Source organism: Saccopteryx bilineata, chromosome 3, assembly GCF_036850765.1.
Source record: "Saccopteryx bilineata isolate mSacBil1 chromosome 3, mSacBil1_pri_phased_curated, whole genome shotgun sequence".
Lineage (NCBI taxonomy): Eukaryota > Metazoa > Chordata > Mammalia > Chiroptera > Emballonuridae > Saccopteryx > Saccopteryx bilineata.
In genome coordinates this window covers 260,729,739-260,750,467 of record NC_089492.1, presented here as the reverse complement: position 1 = coordinate 260,750,467, position 20,729 = coordinate 260,729,739, and the positions used below count along the sequence as shown (strand labels likewise).

Below are 20,729 nucleotides of genomic sequence, written 5' to 3'. Positions count from 1 at the left end.
AAGGATTCTCTGCCTGGCTCCTCCCTCACCCTCCCTTTCTGACCCTTGCATGCAGGCAGCCAGAACTGCCATCCCGGACCCCGGGTGGTCCCTGCAGGCTGGGGGTTGAAAATCCTCCACTTCTGTGCTTTTTGTTCAAATTCTGTATCAATATTGCATCTATGATGTGCTTGTTCTTAAAATCAATAAGATTTATAATGACTAATTAATTATTAGAGTGATTATTCTGCCTGTAAATAAAGCCAGACTTTCACAGGTTATATTATACTATGACAATGTCCCTGGCAATGTCCCTCTGTTCCTAAGTGTGAGGAAGGGACAGAAATGCAGGTATGGTGGGGATCGGCCTCCGAGGGAATGTCGGTATTCACAGACCTCAAGGTGGTGCATCGGGGTGCAAACGCACAATTGTGTGTATTCACATCTGCAGTCACAGAACAATATTGCCATTCATAGCTCTGCCTCCCCACACTGAAACACCTCCAGATCCACATGTGTGTACATGCATACCAATGCACACACTCAATCTACACTTTTAATAACTTTATGCATGCATTCTTACACATACTCAGACATAAGCCCACATGCCTGTGTGTATGTTCACGTCACTCATGCACCCACACCCCCTAATCATGGACTTGTATGCACATCCCACAGGCACGCACACATCTATGGAGCCACACCAGGCAAAGACTTACACACTCAGGGGCACTCACAGTCACACATGCTTGCACATGTCGACATGCACAGGAATATGAACACGTGTGGATTGTGCGTGAAAACCTGTCACAAGAGACACAAACCCAAATGCCTGTAGAAGTGCAGAAATCTCTCCTGTTGCACATAGAAGGACATGTTCTTATACACAGGGGTGCCTTGTGTGTGTGCATGTGCTCCTGCACAGTCCCATGTGAGCCGGGTGGGACTCTGGTGCACTAAGCTACCACACTGCATCAACATCGTAGGGAGGGAGCCTCAGGTTCCTGGCCCTGAGGGGCAAGGCTGGCTCCCCTCTCTGCCTTCCCTGTCTCCGCCCTGCCCCCAGCCTGCTACCTTCCAGGAGGAGCCCTGCTTCCACCTTAATGCATGTGGCAAGTGGGACAAATTCTGCACCTGCTCCCTGGGAGGGATCTCCCCAGCCTTCTAGCTGGAAGCCTGAGCCCCGAAGGGATAACAGCCTGCCTGGGTCTACACAGCAGAGCCCGGGCAGAGGTAAGATCCAGAAGGATCACAGGCTGAGAGGGAACAGGATGCCTGAGGCTCCCCATATTCAAAACACCTGCTGGTTCAGGTGCTGAAAGTCTTCCCTCCCACATGCTTTCCAATGATTATGCTGTCCCCTGAAGGGCCCCACTCAAAGGCACATTTATTTAGGGAGGAGGAGGTCAGCTGAGGATGAGACTTGGCCAGCCCCTCCTCCATCCCCAAGTTTCCTGAGGGGCCAACTGAGAGGCTGGGGCTAGTGCCAGCCACAGAGAGGCAGGCCTAGAGACCAACAGGTTCCTAGATCCCAGCACTGGAGGACCCCGGAGGCATCCTCTGTTCCAGCTGCGGAGGGGGCACTGGAGCCTCCAGGCCTGCGCCCTCAGCGGCCCAGGCAGCATCGGGTGTGGCTCTTATGCACATCAGTCTCCTTATGAAAAAATGGTTTCCCCATCTGAGCAGCCAGAGCTGGAGGGGATGTGGGGAGAGGGCACTTACACCCAGTGGGGGCAGAAGTGCAAACTGGAACCTCATTCTTGGCAGAATATTTCAACTGTGCATGTCCTTTGACCCAGCAATTTCACATCTAAAAATCTGTTCTTTGTGGACAAAGATATATAAATAAGGTGTTTACTGCTGTGTGTTTCTGAAAGCAATAGATGGAGGACACCTTAAAGGCAGCAGCAGGTGGATGGTTCAGTAAATAAGGGACTGTCCATGCGAGGGACCACTGTGGAGCTGTTAAAATGAAGGCTGGGAGGGGTCCATGTGGACCGGCCGGGAAAGCTGCCTACGACGTGAGGAAAGTAGGTTGCAGAATAGGGAGGCTGTTGTCTTCATGTATTATTTTCAACACCTCTTAAAAAAATTAGATACAAAACTTATATCTGAAATCATTGAAAAAGATGACATAACTCACTCTTTTTATGGAGTGGGAAGCAGGAAGAAGACAATTTTTATTCTAGATGCTTCTTATACTTTCATTTTTTGTTTGTTAGTTTTTAAATTTTTTTTGGATTTTATTTATTGATTTTAGAGAGAGGAGAGAGAGAGAGAGAAAGGCAGGGGATGGGGGAGGAGTGGGAAGCATCAACTCATAGTTGTTTCTCATATGTGCCCTGACTGGGCAAGCCCGGGGTTTCAAACTGGTGACCTCAGCATTCCAGGTTGACACTTTGTCCACTGCACTACCACAGGTCAGGTATTTTGTTTGTTTCTGAGCCATGAGCTTTTGTGTGTTTATTGTCTTACTTTGTAATTTAAAAAAATAAGATTTCTGCCTGACCTGTGGTGGCGCAGTGGATAAAACGTCAACCTGGAAATGCTGAGGTCGCCGGTTCGAAACCCTGGGCTTGCCTGGTCAAGGCACATATGGGAGTTGATGCTTCCAGCTCCTCCCCCTGTCTCTGTCTCCTCTCTGTCTCTCCTCTCTAAAATGAATAAATAAAAATTTAAAAAAAAAAAAAAAAAAAAAATAAGATTTCTTAGAAATGATTTTTAGGGAGAGAGGAAAGGGGAGAGAGACATCAGTTTGTTGTTCCACCTATTCATGCATTCATTGGTTGATTCTTTTATGTGCTCTGACCAGGGATCAAACCTACAACCTTGCCATGTCGGGGCGATGCTCTAACCAACTGAACTCCTCAGGTAGGGCCAAAAAAAAAAAAAAAAAAAAAAAGACTTTTTAATAATGCATTAAGATTTCTTGCTTCATTAGATGGAGGCCCTGAAGAGGCAGAGACCCACCCAAAGCCATAAGTGGCTTTGACTGCAGCTATACCTCTGACCTTGATCCCACCCAATAATCCTTCCTCTGCCACCCAGTGGCAGGACATTGGGGCCAGGAGAGGAGCTGTAACTTCCTAGGTGGGGAGGGGTGGAGAGATGGGCTCTGGGTTGTCGGCCGCTAGTGCTCGGCAGAGGGAGCAGGCCTGCCCAGGTGGGGAGAGGTGCCCCTCCTTCTGGAAGAATCACCTGTGTGCTGAGAGAGCAGGTCTTTATCCCTGCCTGTCCTGACACCCTGTCCTACCCTGGGGTCCTGCTTGATAGACCTTGGCTCTGTCCCTTTCAGAAATGCAGCTGAGAAATGCCACTTTTTGCTAAGTGGCCAATTGATGCCACCTCTGTGGATACAGACCTGCATACTATCTTACTCTGACCAAGGAGGCAGTATGGCCCAATGGCTAAAGATATCATCTCTGGAGTTAGACCCCCTCAGGCAAAGACCCCCATTGTCACGCTCAAGCTAAGTGACCTGGGAAGGGTTCTTTAACCTCTCTGACCTCAATCTCTTTGTCTATATGATGACATAAAATCATTTCCTGGTAGGGCCGTTGAAGGCTGAAATAAAGTGCTTAGGCCAAAAAGTGGAAATAACTCAAATATCCATCAGTGGAGGAACAGATAAAGAAAATGTGGTCTACCCCTCCAGTGGAATAGTATGCAGCCACGAACAGGAACGAAGTCCTGACTCGGGTTGCAGTGTGGATGAACCCGGAAAATGTTATGTTAAATGAAAGAGGACAGACACGAGAGATCACATCTTATATCAGGGGTCTCAAACTCAACTCAGCATGTGGGCCGCAGAGCAAGATCACAGCCGCTCGGCGGGCCGCACTAGGTCTACAAAAGGCAACTGTTACGCAACACTTTTCTCACTGCAGTTGAAAACAAAAAAAAATCAGTACAACAAGCACAATCGTACATGCAGTTTACTCAGTGTCACAAAATGACCAGAAACTGTAGTTCGCATCACAACTGCTGTTAACTAAGCTAATATCTAGCTAGGATGCTAGAGAAATGAAAAATACAAGTAGGCCCCTAGGCTTACTTAATTTTATCCAAAATATTTTGAACTTCGTGGATTAGCCTGCGGGCCGCACAAAATTGTTTGAGACCGCGAGTTTGAGACCCCTTTCTTATATGATTCCATTTACAGGAAATGTCCAGAATAGGCAAATCCATAGAGATAGAAAGTAGATTAGAAGTTTCCGATGGCTGGGGCATACGGGATATGAGGGGTGACTGCTATGGGGTGGGTGGTGAAAATGTTCTGCCATGAGATATTGGTAATGGTTGTATAACTTTGTGAATATACTAAAAAGCCACTAAATTTTATACTTTGAAAGAGTGAATTTTATGGTATGTGAATATGTCTCAATAAAAAATATGTAGTGCCTGACCAGGTGGTGGCGCAGTGGATAGAGCGTCGGACTGGGATGCAGAAGGACCCAGGTTCGAGACCCCGAGGTGGCCAGCTTGAGCGCGGGCTCATATGGCTTGAGCAAAGAGCTCACCAGCTTGGACCCAAGGTCGCTGGCTCCAGCAGGGGGTTACTCGGTCTGCTGAAGGCCCGCGGTCAAGGCACATGTGAGAAAGCAATCAATGAACAACTAAGAAGTCGCAACGCGCAACGAGAAACTGATGATTGATGCTTCTCATCTCTCTCCGTTCCTGTCTGTCCCTGTCTATCTCTGCCTCTGTAAAAAAATAAATAAATAAATAAATAAATAAATAAAATTAAAAAATATGTAGCAAAAATAATTAGGGATGAATATAAAATTTATGCATATTAATATTAAACGTAGCACATAGTGTTATTTTATTGGTGGGAAATTGAAGAAATTTAAATATACATTTCTTACCTCAAATGCATTATGATATATAGTCTTATGGTGATACATTATGTAGCCATGAACAAAATCTTGTTTTGGGAAATTTTAAAAAATTAAATGCAATAGTTAGGATGGTGACTGACACATGAAGTACCACCAGTACGGGTTTTTATTAATGAATGAGAGTTGGTCCTCTCATCTTGTCACAGAGAATGAGGAAACTGAGACCCAGAGAGGGAACGTGACGTGGGTGCTCAGCCCACATCAGGGAAGGGCAGAGTCTCGGCTTCAGGCCAGTCTGGGTCCTTGTCCTGGCTCTGCCGTCTCCTCGCTGTAGGACCCTGGTCCAGCCAGTCCCTGCAGCACTCTGATCTTCCCTGTCCTTCATGTCCACCTGCGGCGGGGAACAGGGTCTGGAGGAGTCTCTGAGCGTGTGCCGCCCAGCTGGCGGTGCTGTGACCATGACTTGGGAACAGAACCAGGACCAAGCGGGTGGAGACCCCTGGGAGCAGAATCACTTCAGCTAGCTCCGTCTGCCTGGAGTAGTGAGCCGCTAGTCCCTGCGGGTGACCTGGGGGCCAGGGGGGGAAGAGCCCCCTGGGAAACCTTGGGAAGGGGCAATTCAGGCAGAGCCGAGGGGTGTGGCCTCTCTCCCTCCAGGTCTTGATTCCATTCAGGATCCTGAGCCCCTGTTTTAGCCTGCTGTTCTTGGGAACCTTCCATTTCCCCTGCTGAGCCAGTTCAGCACGGTGGTTATGACAACATGCTCTGGGTCCAGATCTCAGCTTCCTTGTCTGTGTTTTCTGATTGCACGTGCCTGGGCAGAGAAGTTCACCTCTCTGAGCCTCAGTTTCCTCGTCAGCAAAATGGGGATTGAACAGTTCCCATCTCGGTGGCCCTTGTAACTAACTGTTAGGTGAGAAGTGAATATAGCATGCTTTTAGCAGAGCCTGGCACACAATAAGCCCTCAAGGCCCCTGGCTATTACTATTCCTGTTATTGTATCATCAGCTGTGGAGGGACCAGAGGACACGTGCATGCCTGGAGGCAGGGCTAGCCCTGAGCCCCTGAGCCCCTGCGCCCCTGCCCCCCAGCTCCCGCCTGCTGTCCCCCTCTCTTTCTTCAGCACTGAGTGATGGACAGGCTGGGCCGGTGGCATCCTGGCAGGCCTGTCCTGGCAGCTGCTCCCACAAGGCGAGGCCCTTGAGCTTCGGAGAATTAATTAGGCCACATTCCTCTTCCAGGGCTCCTGGCGGGCCTGTACACGGCCCCCTTCCGAGCTGCTGAGGGCTCTTGGCTCAGGTCCCTGGCAGGCGAGGTGAGGCCCACACTCTGCTCTCTCTTGAGTGGCTGGGAGGGCCCTCCCGAGCTGGGAGCGCTGGCTGGCTGCGGAGGGGACAGTGATGAGCCAGCAGCCCGAGGCCAGCTCCTGTCCTGGCTCTCCCCTGCTAACCACCTTCGCTGGCTCCCCATCACTCAAGTTCAAATTCTTGGCATCAGATGCAGTTCCCAGCCTGGTCCCTGCCCATCAGACCAGCTTTCTCTCTCCGATTCTTACGTACTCTAGAGCTAGACATGCCTCACACTCTTCCCCCAGCTGTGATGCCCTTTCCCCCATCTAACGTGTGCAAACCCTCCCCCCTCCCGCCCCCACCAACTGGAAAGGCAGCCCATAACATATTCCACCTCCTGTTCCTTTATTTCACCCTTGTCTGTCTTTCCTGCCAGCCGGTGGGACCCCTGAGGGAAGCAAGTGTGGTTTGATTCAGAGACACGAAGCATTGATGGAGGGTACCGGGTAATATTCCCCTGGAAGACATTGTCTGAGGCTGAGCTGGGGGTGACAGCTGCTGTGGATCTCCCTGCCTGCAGCCCCTCCCCCCACACCAGTGCTCAGGCTTGACCTGGTGCTCAGGAGGGCACTGCCCTCTCCTTCTTTTATTCCCTGAAAGGGGCAGAGAATAGCTCCCTTCCCCACAAAACCTTCACCTGGGCTGTTCCCTTTGCCTGGAATACGTGTTCACCTTCCTACTTCTCTTGACTCCCTCAAGCTTGGACTAGATGTCACCTCCTTCAGGAAGCCACCCTGGGCTCCTACACCCCAGAAGCTCTATCAGAGGGTGGTTGTACCCTATCAGAGAGACAGAACAGCTTAAAAGTTTAGACCCCACCTCAGCCACATACTGGCTGTGTTAACCCTTTATTATCTCTTCTCTAAAATGGGAACAATAATGATTGAACCTGCTGCATAAAGTTGCAGTGAGAAACCAAAAATCCACATGCAGAAAGCGTTTAGTGGCCCTGGCCTGTGGCTCAGTGGATAGAGCGTGGCCCGGCATATGGAGGTCTCACGTTCAATTCCTGGTCAGGGCACACAGGAGAAGCAACCATCTGCATCTCTCTCCCTACCTGCCCCCCTTCTTCCTCTCTTCCCCTCCCACAGCCAGTGACTCGATTGGTTTGAGCATGGCTCTGGGACCTGAGGATAGCTTGGTTGGTCCGAGGGTTGGCCCCAGACAGGGGTAGTCAGATGGATCCCGGTTGGGGTACATGTGAGAGTCTGTCTCTCTATCTCCCTTCCTCTCATTAAAAAAAAAAAGGCATTTAGTGAGTGCTCCCTAAATGTTAGGTATTATTTTAATCTAAATATTTAACAGTGTTTTCTTGAAGGATTCTCCTCTTGACCTGTGAGGGCAGGGGCTGTGTCTGTCTTATGCAAGAATCTCCAGAGAGATAATTACTCATAATTGTTGAATGAATGAATGGTCACATTCCAATGATTTATTGTCCCGATAGGCAAATGACCTTTCAGATATGAAATTCCATCAACCTAGCCTTTGTTTTTAATGAGAGAGAGAGAGAGAGAAAGAAAGAGAGAAAGAGAGAGAGAGAGAGAGAAAGAGAGAGAGAAGCTAGTTCCTTGGGGTTCTTCCTGAGTGAGGGGTTGGAGGCAGAGGCAGCAGGGAGGGCAAGGGCCCAGTGGACACCTTTCTTTGCAGGGTTCCATCCCATTTAGCAACAGCTTCTCACACATTTTCTTCTGCTTCTTCTAAACTCGACGCACCTTCCCCACAGGTCCAGGCTGCAGCTTCCTGCGACGTGGTCTAGAAGCACGCACAAACTTTGGCTTCACATGTCCCCTCAGCCCCGCAAACTCCTCGTCCTGTTGGGGAGAGGTATGACCGAAGGAAGGCCAGAGTGGGGCTCCCTAGGGTGCAGGGCCCAGCAGGGGTCCCCATTTCCAGGGAACTGCAGTCACCTTGCCTTTACCTGCTTCCTGAGTCTGCTCTCCTCCCTTGAATCATCTCTGTTACTTAATCATTTGGGTCGCTGATCTCTGAACTCTGGCCAGGGCCACCGGGGCTGGTGCCAAGGACAGTGAATGCCTGCTTCCCTGGGCCTCTGCCACACCCTCCACCAGGACCTTGTTATTCCTCTGCCAGGCTTCCATTGCACCTGCCGCCCTGGGATTAGGATTGCCCCACTCAGCTGCCTGCCTGGCCACTGGCTGTCATTTCTAGCTTCCAGGGGAGGGGGGCAGGGTCATTTTGAATGGGCGGCTGGGCTGCCAGGCAGTGAAGAATCCCTGGCGTCGGGCTCGGCTGAGATTTGAGAGGTGTGCTCTGGCTCTGCGCTGTGGTAGGAAGTGACTGGGCTGGCCCGCGACACCAGCCCTCCCTCTCTAGGACGCACCGTGAACCCCAAGGGCTGGCCGTGAGCTTGTTTCCCTGCCTCCTGGTCCCCTAGTCACTCCCGCCCTGTGCAACCCTCTGGTGACATACTTCCAAAGCCCAGCTCTGACCAGCTCCCCTGTGCTCACAGTCCTTTCGTGTTTCCCACAGCCACAGCAGAACGTCCTCGAGGCCTCTCTGGCTTCACTCCTGCTGTGCGCCCCAACCATGCTCCTGACACAGGGGTCCTCTGTGGGGTACCCTTTGTCACTCCCACTGCCATGCCTTCACCCTGCCTGTTCCCTCTGCCTGGACTTCCCTCCCCATTTCCTCTCTGTTTATTTCAGTCTTACTCATCTTTCAAGACTGTGGGGGTAGCCTTTGTCTAGGAGTCTTTCTCCGACCACCCGCCCCTACCCCAGCCAGCCCCGCTCTCTCTCCCCTCGGGTCCTCTAGCTCTGCGCCCGTCCCAGGGACTAAACAATAGCCACCCAGGCCTGACCAGCAGCCTCTGCCTTTTATCAGGCCTAGGGCTGAGCCCAGCACCAGAATTTATCTGTTCAGTGTTCACACCAGTCCTGCAAAGTAGGGGACTATTGCTTTCCAATTTTATAGATTAAAAAACAAAATAAAAAACTGAGGCTCAGAAAGGGAAGGACTTGTTCAAGGTAACATGCAGTGGTGAGCCACAAATTCAATTAATAAGCAGTTATTAAATGCACACATTCATATGTAGTATAGACTCTGAGATCAATCCTGATGCCACTACTTACGTGGTGTGTGACCTTAGACAAGTCCATTGCCTTCTCTACGCATCAGTTTCCTCATTTATTAAGCAGGAATTATAGAAGTACCTATGCCATAGTGCTGTGGTGGGGATGAAAGGAGTTACTCTGGGTAAAGTGTCAGTATACAGTAGGAGTTCAGGAAGTGCCAACACGTTATTCTTCTACTAGGAGGTCAGGGGTGGCTTCATGGACAAAGAATGATTAGAGCATGTGTAAATGATTATTTTTCAATTGCTGGCTCAGGCCCCAACCTGCCACTTCTAGGAAAGGGAACGGCCTGCTTGCAGGGGGATTTGGTAGACATGCAGGCTGTGGGTCCAGGCAGTTGAGAGCAGGGATAGCCCTAGTTGTCGACTGTCCCTGGACTCAGGTGGGCTGCTTCTGAGGCCTTGGTGGGATTGGTCAGCCTAGTCCTAGAGCCCTAAGCTTCTTTAGTTAGAGGAGTGTTGAACCACCTCTAGCAGGTCCCCACCCAAGGCCAGGGCCAGGCTGTGGCTCCACCACAGCCCCCATCACAGCTCCCATCACTGGCGATGAGACCACACACAGCCTTGGAATCCATCTGGCCACAGCTCTTGCTGGGTAGATTTGCTCTGGGCCTCCCAGCAGCCCCTGGTGGCACAGAGCAGCTGGAGGGGAAGTGGGCCTTGGCTCCTTCCAAACTTGCTCTTGGGAAAAGCCTGCCCATTGGTTACTGTCTAAGGGGAACGTAGGTCTTGGAATCCCTGAATGTCAAAGCTACAAATGGCTGTCCAGGCACACGACAGGCAGAAGCCCAGAGAGGGTGGGCTAGCAGCCACAGATGCCCAGCAAAGGCATGAGGATGAAACTCAGGGCTCTGGCGACCTGCCCCAGGCCCTTACCTCCACCCTCCTGTGTCTCCCGAATTTCCAAGCAGCTCCTTTCCAAGAGTTGCCTCCCATCCCTGCCTTAGCCAAGACTAAATACCAGAAGAGTACCATTTTACTGTTTATTAAAAACACAAGTTTGTAGACAAATAATTGAGAGTTTAAAAAAATACATAACAATAAATAATTGAAATTCTCAAAGTTCTTAGAGCAAATAAGTTATATACAGACAGGTGGAGGAAACAGGCCTTTCTCACCAGAAGTGTCCCAGGGAGTGTAAAGGTACAAGGACTCTGGGGAAGGAGAGCTGGAGGGGACAGACGAAGGCGTCCGGGACACCAGCCAGTGGGTAGACCTGTCAGGCCTTCAGGGCTGGCTTAGGTGTGAGAGTCCATCACTGTGTGTCACTCCTGGTTTGTAGTCAACAGAGCGGACACCTCTCAGAACACGGCCTCCAAGTGAGTGCTCTCCCCGCACAGTTCTTTTCAGCAGGGATGTGGGACCAGAGCCAGGCAGGCGGCTGTACTGCAGCCTTGGAGCTGAAGACTGTCCTCGGCAGTGTGAGGCCTCAGAGCCGCCTTGAGGAGGCCCCTCCCTAGGGTGAGGAGGCCAGAGCTTGTGCCGATGCCAGCGCTTGGGTTTCCTGGTCCAGGAAACGGGTGGAGTCTCCCTGCCCTGGGATGCCCCTCTTCTCCCGTCTCCAACAGGCTTCCTTCCCAGAGCTTCCCCAGCTCCCAACACTATCTCTCCTTCCGTCCGGAGTGTGCCGTCCTGGTCTCCCTCGCTGCCTCCCGCCGTCGCCTAGCCAAGCGGATCTTAGCCGAAGAAATGGCCCTGGAATCAAGAAGGGTCAATTGAGCATGTCAGGTAAGAGAGACTGCCCAAGAGTTCCCTGTGAGAGGCGAAGGTAATAGGGACTGCTCCCCTTAATCATGGGTGCCCTGGGTCAGGAGGTGGCCCCACTGACCCTGAAAATAAGATCTGCTCATCAGTGATAGGTCAGACTAGGCCTAGAAGCTTCTTTGCCCACAGGGCCTTGGACAAAGCTGATGTTCAACATCAAATGCTGCCGGAGTGACCAGACCGCCAAGAACAGGCTAGTGTTGATTTCCCCAGGAACCTGCCTTCCTGCTTTCACACCTTTGCTCACGCTGTTCCTTCCAGGCTGTTCACCTTCCTCTCACCTAAACTCCACCTACTGCAAGTCCCTTTTTTCAAGTCCTAGCTTAAGGTGGTCCAACCCAGACAAATATGAGTCCTAATTGCCCTCTGAACCTGGCTGAGACTCTGGCGGGGACTTGTGTCATCCGAATGGCTATGTCCTGGCTCAAAGCATGGTAGCTAGGCAGCTAGAAGGCTGCCTTCAGTTCCAGTTATGGGAACTTGGGCAAGTGTTTCAAGCCCTCTGAGACCCTTTCTGGGTCTGTAAGATAAATACAGCCCTAAACTGCTGTGACGAGTACAGGCTGGCTAAGCAAGCTCTCTGCCCACTCTGAGAGGCCATGCACTTGCAAAGTCTTACCTTGAGTTTTTTTTTATTTTTTATTCTAAGACAGTTCTTAAGTATATGCTGGGTCCTTCCTGTCTCACCATCTGGCCTCTTCTCCTATGTTCCATCCTCCGCACAAAGATGAGAACCCCTGAGGAGCCAAGCTGGGCTCTAGCACCGGTAGGCCCCGAGGAGCCATCGGGAACAGTGATAGGAACGGCTAACACCTCCAGAGTTTCAGGGGGCCAGGCCCTACATCATATGTCAAATCATCTGACCCCACAACAACCCCATGAGATGGGTAGCATTGTTGTCCCCATTTCAGAATAGGAACCTAAAGCACAGAGAAGTTAAGTGACAAGCCCAAGGTCACGAAGCTTGTTTGTGGCAGGGCTGGGGTTCAAATCAGGCAGTCCTGGCTCAGACCCTGTCCCTTAGCCTCTCTGCTGCATGGCCAGATGTGGGGTTTCTGTTCTCAAGTCAGTTTGGTTGGACAAACATTCATAGGCACCCCTGGTATGCTAGACCTTGAGCTGAGCCATGCTGAGGCCACCACAGAGGGATCCAGTCTGGGATGGGGGGTAGGGAGCCAGTTGGGGAGTTGGTGCCTCTGGACCCCAGCGTAAGGGAGATACTCCATTGAGACACAGCCCGAATGAACACCAGTGGTCTTTCCAGAGTCAAGAACCTTCAACCCCTCTAAAAAGTCTACTCCCAGAACTAGTGGTAACAAAGAGCGTAGCGGTTAAAAGCATCAGTTCTGGAGTCTATCAGATATCAGACTGCTGTGTGACCTTGGGAAAGTCCCTTCACCTCTCTGAGCCTCTGTTCTCTTCACTGCCCAATGGGGCCACAGTCCTGCCTCTGACAGAGAACAAAGGAGAGGTGAGGAAACGTGCAGGGTGTGCAGGAGGCGCTCAGGCAATGGAGGTGCCCGTACCTGAGCTGCTGGAGGAGCCCTCCCACGGTGGTCTGTGTCTTGCCAGCCTGGAACACATCTGCAGGGGACCTCATGCCTGGGACTGCCATGGCTTCAGCCCTGAATGAACAGCATTAGAGCCCAAATGAGGGGCTGCCCAGGGCCCCTAGACCACCTAGCTGCCTGCCCAGCCCAGACCCCATGCTGCCCCCACCTGCCCTCGGGAACAGATCCATTTCCACCCATGTGCACCTGGCGGCCTTCCTTTCCCAGTGGGGAGAACTGTGCTATTGGGAATGTGTTCTTAGCTCCAGAAATAGGCTGGGTGGCTGGCCTTCTCAGAATCCGGCCACCTGCAGCTGAGTGTGACCCTTTGCAGAAACTGAGGCAAGGGTGGGGCCACAGCTTGAGTCTCAGAAGACTCAAAAGCTTAAGTCTCAGAAGAGGAGTTTTCTTGTAAACTATCATGGGATGGAAGCTGGGATGGTGAGGTCAGTTTTTGCTTTCCCCAAATGCTCCAAGTGGGGAAAGGAAAGAACTGGGTTTCCCACCCTTTTACAGATGGGAAAACTGAGGTCCAAGGAGTTAAGAGAATTTCAAAGGCCCTCAGTGACTCTGTGGTGACTCTGGAATGGTGCTATGGCCTCCCAGTTACAGATGTTACTCCACACTGAGAAAGCTCCAATGTCCTCTGGACCTCAGGTCTGAAGTCAGAGCCCCATGGACTTGGTCAGACAGACCCAGGCTGAAGCCCAGCGCTCCTCTGACTCGCTGTGTGGACTGACAAGACAAGCCCTGTCTTCCTTTTGGGCTGGGATGCCTCAGCTGTTTCCTGGGGAGAATCCCTCCTGCCCAAGAGTGAACCATGGTGCTCTCAGAAGCCCCCAGAGCTGGGCCGTGGGAGGGACTTGGGGCCGAGGGGGTCCTTGCGGGATGGGCACTGTTCATGGATCCAGGGCAGCTTATGGGCCCCTGGGCCCCTGCTCCCCTTCCCTCCATTTGCTCCTTTGTTTCTCTGTTGGTCTCCCAGACACCTTGCTGTCCAGGGCAGGTCCAGGCTGGCAGCCAACCCTGGGCCCTGCGGGCTGGGTGCCCACTTACTGGGGCCTTCGGTGGCAGAAGGTGGCACAGGCAGGGTCTCTGGCACTGGAGCATTCACAGCGCCCTGGCAGAGAGCGGCGCCGGCGTCTTGGCGGGTTTCCCAGGCCGTAAGGAGCTGTCTGTCTGTGGGCAGACAGCCAGCAAGGTAGTGATACAAGGTGGAGAGAGAGAGAGAGGAGGAGAGAGGGAGAGGGAGAGGATTAGGTAAATCACTACTATTGACAAGCAGAGACTGTCCACACTGCACACTGCAATGGCCACAAATGCCAACAGGGTAGGAGCAAAAGGTGACCAGCTCTTGACCTCAAGAAGTCCCATCACAAGCTCCTACCTAGGTGCCAGGTAGGCTGGGACAAGACCCAAGATCCTTCCTCCCTCTGAGCCTCTGCCCCCAGCCCAGCCCAGCCCAGCCCACCCTGGGCGAGTCCCCCAGCCCCACCCCTTCCCGACAGGAACTTGAGTAGATGGAACCAGGCTGTCCCCCTGTTCTCAAGGAGGTTCACAGCTTGCCCTGGAGGATGGGGAGGAAATACCTTCTCACAGACGTAAACACACAGGCTCACAGCTAAGCTGACCCCCCTGGTCCCCACTTGCCTAGAAGGGTGACATCTATAGAGCTTCGACTTAAAAATGGTAAGTGTGCATGTGCGCGCATGCGTACATGTATGTGTACGCGCAGTAGCGTGTGCAATCAGGCGAGCCTAGCCCGGGCGGGCTGAGGGCAGAGCAGGGGCCTGTCGCTGGTTGGACCGACACCTTTGGGTGGCAGAGCTAATTTTAGCTGGTGTGGTTGGAGTTGTAATGAGTCCAGGTAGACCCGGCAGGCAGGGACTGGCAGGGTTCCCACCCTGAGCAAGTGTTTGGTTGCGGATTAGCTCCACACACGCTTACGTGCCGGGCTTCTCTTGTCTTTTGCAATTTGGGAAAGGGGGAAAAAAAAAACAACAAAAAACAAACGCACACAGAAACTTCAACTTGAAGTATGCAGTGGCCTGGAGGCAGTGCTGGTGCAGACAGAGCAGACAGCACAGGCTCCCACCCTGGCTCCATCAGGTGACAAAGGGCAGATTTTTCGTCTGTCATTTGGGGACAATAGCAGTAACTGCCTCAGGGGAGGATGGGGGGGCTTGTGAGATGATCATGCACAAGCCGTGCTTGGCATAGGGCCTGGCACAGTCGAGACACGGGTGCTGTCATTAATTGTATTATTCTTGGAAGATCATGCTGAAGCCAGCATGGCAGAGTGGGTGTGAGCTGTGGCATCCACCGGACCTAGGATGGAGTTTCCACTTTTTATTCCTTCCTGTGTGATCTTGCAGAAGGCACCTAACCTCTCTGAGCCTCAGTACCCTGATCTGAAAAATGGAGCCAACACTTTCTTGAGGCTGTTGTGAGAACTCTCACGAGACCGCCCTCTGTATTGCTCAGTAACTGCTAACCGTTGACATTAAGGCAGCGCTCCCACCTGGAGGCCCAGGGAAAGCTGGGTTGTGCCGAGATTCCCCGCACGCCTGGAGCCCCCACCGCTGCCCTCACTCCTAGCTGCCCTGCCTGGATCCCCACGGTAGCTCACCCAGGAGTGTTCACCCAGATGATGTCCAGGTGGCAGAAGTAGACGCACTCCTTGTCGAGCCAGGAGCTGCAGGAGCAACGCCGAGGACGCAGGTGGGAGCCTCGGGCACGGGGCGAGGGCACCGGCTGCTCCTGGGTGGCAGTGGCCTGGCTCTTGCCTGCACGCACAAGAGGAAGAGAGAGTTGGTGAGGTGGGTCAGGACGCCTGGTGCAGCTGGAATAGGGGGACCTGCCAGGCTCCTCCTCTTGCATAATTGAGGAAGTTGGCACGCTCACTGCTCGGGAGCTCTAGACCAGCCCGGGGAAACCTCGGCAGCCCAGGTGGGAAGGGCCAGCGGCTGCCCTGTGCAGCCAGCACCTCTGTACTGGTTGAGCACCCTGCTGCTGCTGCTGGGCTCCCGCCCTATGTGCCCCCAGCTGGCTCGTGGGGCACCGCGGTCCTGTGGGGAGACACCGCTGAATAGTTCCCCGGGCTGCTGCAGCAGGTGAGGCCGGATGGCTCACCTTCGTGCAGGGCCACGAGCAGGGCCAGAGCGATGGAACACCAGGCAGTGGGCACAGCAACCATAGTGGCGGCGGAGCGCAGGGCTGGACTGGAGCTGGGAGCGTGCCTGCTGCCCGTGTCCTGCCGCCGAGCCCAGCCGATAGCTCATTGCCTCGGTGCTCTGGCCGCTTCTTATAACCACCAGGCACTTCCCCGCCCCTGCCGTTCAGCCTCGCCTCGCTGCACCGGCAGGCGGCGGGCCCAGAGCCAGGGACACCGCCTCCTCCTGGGGCTTCCAGCCCGCCCCAGCTTCCCCTGTGGGGCGGACAGGGGAGGGTGAAAGAGGGAAGGGAAGGCCCAGCTCCTCCCTCTGAGCTTGGATCACCTCCCTGAGTGCCGACACTCCTCAGCAATCCCCAAGGACTCCTCTCAGTCTCTAGGGACTTCCTCAAATCATCCCCTAAAGCGCCCCAGAGCTCCTCCCCAACTCTCCTTGCAGCTCCCCAGGTCTGGCCCAGAGCTAAGAGTTGGAAAGGGGACCAGGAGCCCTGGCTGGATTGCTCGGTTGATTAGAGCCTCCACCAGATATGCAAAGGTTGTGGGTTTGATTCCCCAGTCTGGGCACATACAGGAACAGGTCCATGCTTCTCTCCTTCCCTCCGTCCCTCTCTCTCTAAAATCAATAAACAAATTAAATAATTTTTAAAAAGTGGAGCCTGCTGTCCTGCCTACTGCCAGCCAAGCTGAGGATGCCCCTTCTATGGTGTCTATGGTGTAGGAGGAGAAAGTCCTGGTTATGGCTGTGTGGCCTTGGGCAAGTCAGAGCCCACTCTGGTCTGGCTTCCTCAGTGAAGGACACACCCTACCCCTGACCCCTGAATCAGCCTGGAGCTGCCTCATCTCTACCTCATCCAAGAAGTGCCCCTCTCCCCTCCTCCCTTGGGACAGGAGTTCCAGTCTCTTCCAGAACCTTTTCAGCTGTGTAGCCATGGCCAAAGATAGTCCTCCTGGGCTTCAGTTTCCTTTGTTTGTAAAATAAAGCCAAAATGGGGGAGTCTTCATGTGTTGGCTTGCACGCTCCATTGAGACTAGGATAGAGGTTCCAAGTCTTTTCCAGAAAGATGCCCTGTGGGCACACACACAAAGTCCCCCTTGAAAGGTCTCCTGTCTTGGACATGACAGGATAGTATGGCTCACCCCAGTGGCTACTTTCTGCAAATAAGGCCAGGTGGTGAAGGGTGCTCTCTGAGGGCTAGCATTGCTGCTCCTGCCCCTCAGAAGCTGGGCCTTGCTGGAGACAGGAGTGGGGACAGGCTGCTGCCAAGCCGATCTGTTCGTGGAACTGGCATGTGCCCTCTGTTTTCCTGCCCAGCCCTCAGGGTCCACCTCTTCCAGTGTCTTCTCAAGAACTATATCTCCACGCACAACAGGATAAACTCTCTCATCTGGGAAATTTCTGAGCCCAGGCTCTGAGCCTGCCTGACTCATGCCATGGAGCTTATCTCCTCAGCTCCGATGGTTGGAACATTGTCCTGTCGTCCCGATGCGCAAAGGTTGTGGGTTCAATCCCTGGTCTGGGCACATACAGGAAACAGATTGATGTTTCTGTCTCTCTCTCTCTCTCTCTCTCTCAATCAATCAATAAATAAATTTTTAAAAAAATATTGAGGTCCAGAACTCCAGAGAAGGCAGGGACTGGAACCTGCCTGGCACACAGTAGGAGTCCTCTGAGTGAGTGCAATCTGAAGGAAATGGGGAATGAATGAATAAATGCCTGGCTTTGAACTGGGGCAATTAAGTCTGCAGGGACCCAGGCTACTCGATTTTTAGTTTCTATCTTCAGCAGCTCTTTTGTCCTTAGACAAAGGGGGTGGGGGGGGATAACTGATCTCAAAGAAATAGTCAATCTTGCTTTTTTAGAGCGTGTCCAGAGCACTGAGGTGTGCACATGGTGTGTGTGTGTGTGTGTGTGCACGCGCGCGCGTGCAATCCTGGTAGAGGGGAGCAGAACGGAAGGAGGGAAAGACTGGCCAGCGTTATCTTCCTCCCCCCAGGCCGGGTCAGGCTGCAGTGGAAGCAGGAACAAACATCCCTGGGCACCTACTGTGTGCTCAGAACACTTTCATTTCCTATCACAACCCCAGGAGGCAGCTGCTATCATCTGGCTATCAGCTCCACTACTGCCCAGAGGAAATGGAGCCTGGCCAAGGTCACACAGCTGGTGAGTGCAGAGCCAGCTCTGGAACTCAGATCTCGGTCTCTCCCGCAAACCAGTGACTCCCCACCTAATGCTCACGCCTTCCCCCACATGGTGCCTCCCGAAGAATTTAGAAGAGTATTCCTGGAATGAGGTGAGCAATACTCCCAGTCATTTCTATTAGCCTCCAAGAGAATATAAATACAGAATTAAGCAGGGTTAGGGTGGGGGTAGGAGGAGGATGGAGAATTCAAACCACTGAACCGTGAAGAGAAGAAAGAAGCAAAAGCAGGTCAGCGGGGAGGAGGAGGGGGTCAGGGTGGGGAGGGAAGCCAGCAGGGAGGCAGATAAAGACAGGTAGGGAGAGAGAGGGAGGACAAGGAAGCAGAGCATAGCCAGAAAGAAAGAACTTGGACTTGAGAAAGGAAAAGAGAAAGAAAGACCATCGGGAGTGAGAGCGAAGGTTCTAACATGTCTAATCTTTACACAAATGCAAAGTGCCTGCTCAGGACAATAGAGAACCAGAGGCTCCGAGCCTGGGAAACATAATAGAAGAATTAAATGGACAGGATCCCTCTGGTGTGAAAGGAGGATGACGACAGGGCAGGGGCCGCTGGCCTGGCAGGATCTGCGCAGGGAGCTGTGCCGACTCCAGTTTCCCCCCTTCCCTACCCGCAGCCTGGCGAACAGGGCCGGGCAAACAGGGCTCCTGTGAAATGGAGAGGTCTGACCCAAGGAACCTGAGCGAGCCCAGGTCTTAGGGGCGAAGGGATTACGGGAACCGAGCTACGCCACAGGCAAGAGTTGGTTTCCAGCTAGAGAAAGTGAAGCTGAGTTAAAAATAGCCAGCTCCAGCCTCCTAGGGTTCTTAGTCTGGGCCCTGACCTTCACCTCTGCCCCTCCTGGCTGGCCTGGCTCCATGTCCACCCCTCCCCTCCACCCACACACCATTGCACTGGCCCCTGCCAACTGCCCCGGCCAGCTGCCCTGCTGCACTCCCCAACTCTACCTGGCCCTGCTACCTGCCTGGGCTCGTGAAGGCTGCAGGTCGAGGGGCAGGGATGCCCTGAAGGTCACCGTCAAGATTTGGAGGGGATAGTTTTGCACATAAAGTAATTTGCTCCACTTCTGCTTGGCACCGGCTCAGTCCAAGAGGGAGAGATGTGTAGGCAGGACAGGCTGGCAGAAGAGGGCAGTTGAGGTGCATCTCTGGGTGAGACTCTGCGCTAGAAACTGCCCGCCTGGAAGTTCTCTCCAGCCCTCACTCCCATTTTCTGGACGGAATGACTGTGGTTTAAGAGGAGGAGCAATGTCTTCGAGATAACGATAGAGGCAGGCATGTTCTCTTGGCTACTAATCCAGCCCCACCCTTTCCTGCACAGCAGTGAGGCTCTCCCAGGGGACCACATTGAGCCCAAGACTCTGGGTCCATCTGGGAAGGGCTGCCAGGAAGGCCCAGGGCACTGGGACAAGGCTAGACCACCTTGCTGGGCCCCAAAGCTCTCTCTACCACACCCGCACCGAGAGTAAATACAGGCCCACCGAGCAGCTGTCCAGCAGCCACGGACACTGGGTGGGATGGAGAGGCACAAGAGTGAGGGTTAAATGTCCTGGTGATGTTGTCGCACAGGGCAGGTGCGGGCTGGGCAGGTGGCAGGTGCAGCAGGATCAGCACACGTTTGTCCCGGCTCTGCTGTGCCTGCCCTGTGGCCGTGGGCAAGTCCCTTTCTTTCCCTGGAAAGCTATCCTGTCTTCCCGCTATCGGTGAGGGGTACTCCCAGCATTGGCTTTCAGAGTCACCCTGACCAGGGTGTAGAGCTCCCCAGACAGAAGCCCTACAAACTGCGCTATGACAGTGACTCAGCTTGGGACCCTCCGCTCTCTCACCTATGGAAAACCAGCCACTCTCCCCTTGCCACCTGGCCCCTCCAGGTTTCAAGAAGTTCTGTTTGCAGCCCGAGTGGAAGGGACACAGTGTCTCGTTTGCAGGTACATACTGTGCAGGCGGCTTAGTAGAGCGAGCAGCTGGGAGGATGGGGCTGGCTAGGGGGAGATGTCTAGAGCCTCAGGGAATGGGGGGCTGGGGAGTGTGGCCCTGGGACCAGCCTGGGTTGGGGATTTAGGGATTGAGGGGGTTTGGACATTCCCATTATCACTTGTACCCAAGGTTGTGGGTCAAGGTTGCCCCCACTAGAGCCTGCGGCCACTCAGCCCCAGGGCCTCTTTCTAGTGGGTGGTCTGGGCCTCCTGCCATCGGCCACAGCTCACCCTGAGCCAGCAGGGCTGCCACCGCCCACACCGTTGTCCCCACACTGGGTCTCCGCATGGGTAGCCTCGGCCCCGAGGGACCAGCCCCCTGGTCTTCACAGCTCCCCTCAGAAAACACCCCTGAGGAGTCGTCCTCTTCCCCCCGCCTCGGCCCATCTGAAAGACTTATATCTCCCACAGAAATTGTACTTTCAGAGGAATAGTTCATGTGCCCTGTTTGTTATTAGTCTAAGGGTAGTCAGAACAGGGTCAGCGAGGCCCACGGAACTGCTGGAATGCCAGCGAAAGCAGATACTGTTCCATCAAGGCACCCTGGTCCAGAAGCCGTGTGAGTCCTGCTGGACTTTCTGAAACAAGAACACCAACTCAGGGACTTGGCATCCAGGATGGAGGTCTCTGAGCTCAGAATGTTCGCATTACCGCCAAAGAGCAAGGGGCCCAACCGCCCACTTAGCCTTTTAGGAATGTGGGGCAAACATGCATTTCTTGAGTAGTTAATATATTCCAAACGCAGTGCTAAGTGATTTACATACATTACCTTTATTAACTGCCACAACATACCTGAAGGGGTGGGT

General features: G+C 53.3%; 1 protein-coding gene across 1 annotated transcript; it reads right to left on the bottom strand.

Annotated features, from left to right (window-relative positions):
- Positions 1–10,257: 10,257 nt before the first annotated feature.
- EDN2 (endothelin 2) lies at positions 10,258–15,853 on the bottom strand. Its single transcript, XM_066265058.1, has 5 exons — positions 15,710–15,853; positions 15,207–15,363; positions 13,634–13,756; positions 12,554–12,652; positions 10,258–10,958 (listed from the first exon to the last, which is right to left on the bottom strand). The coding sequence occupies exons 1-5, from the start codon at positions 15,771–15,773 to the stop codon at positions 10,865–10,867; spliced, it is 537 nt and encodes a 178-aa protein (XP_066121155.1). The 5' UTR covers positions 15,774–15,853; the 3' UTR covers positions 10,258–10,864.
- Positions 15,854–20,729: the final 4,876 nt, after the last annotated feature.

Excerpts from the sequence above, each read along its gene's own strand:
- EDN2 (XM_066265058.1), bottom strand. The coding sequence starts at position 15,773 with ATGGTTGCTGTGCCCACTGCCTGGTGTTCCATCGCTCTGGCCCTGCTC. Across the intron at positions 15,364-15,709 it reads GCTCGTGGCCCTGCACGAAG|GCAAGAGCCAGGCCACTGCC; the intron begins GTGAGCCATCCG and ends TTGTGCGTGCAG. Across the intron at positions 10,959-12,553 it reads GGGCTCCTCCAGCAGCTCAG|GGCCATTTCTTCGGCTAAGA; the intron begins GTACGGGCACCT and ends TCTTGATTCCAG.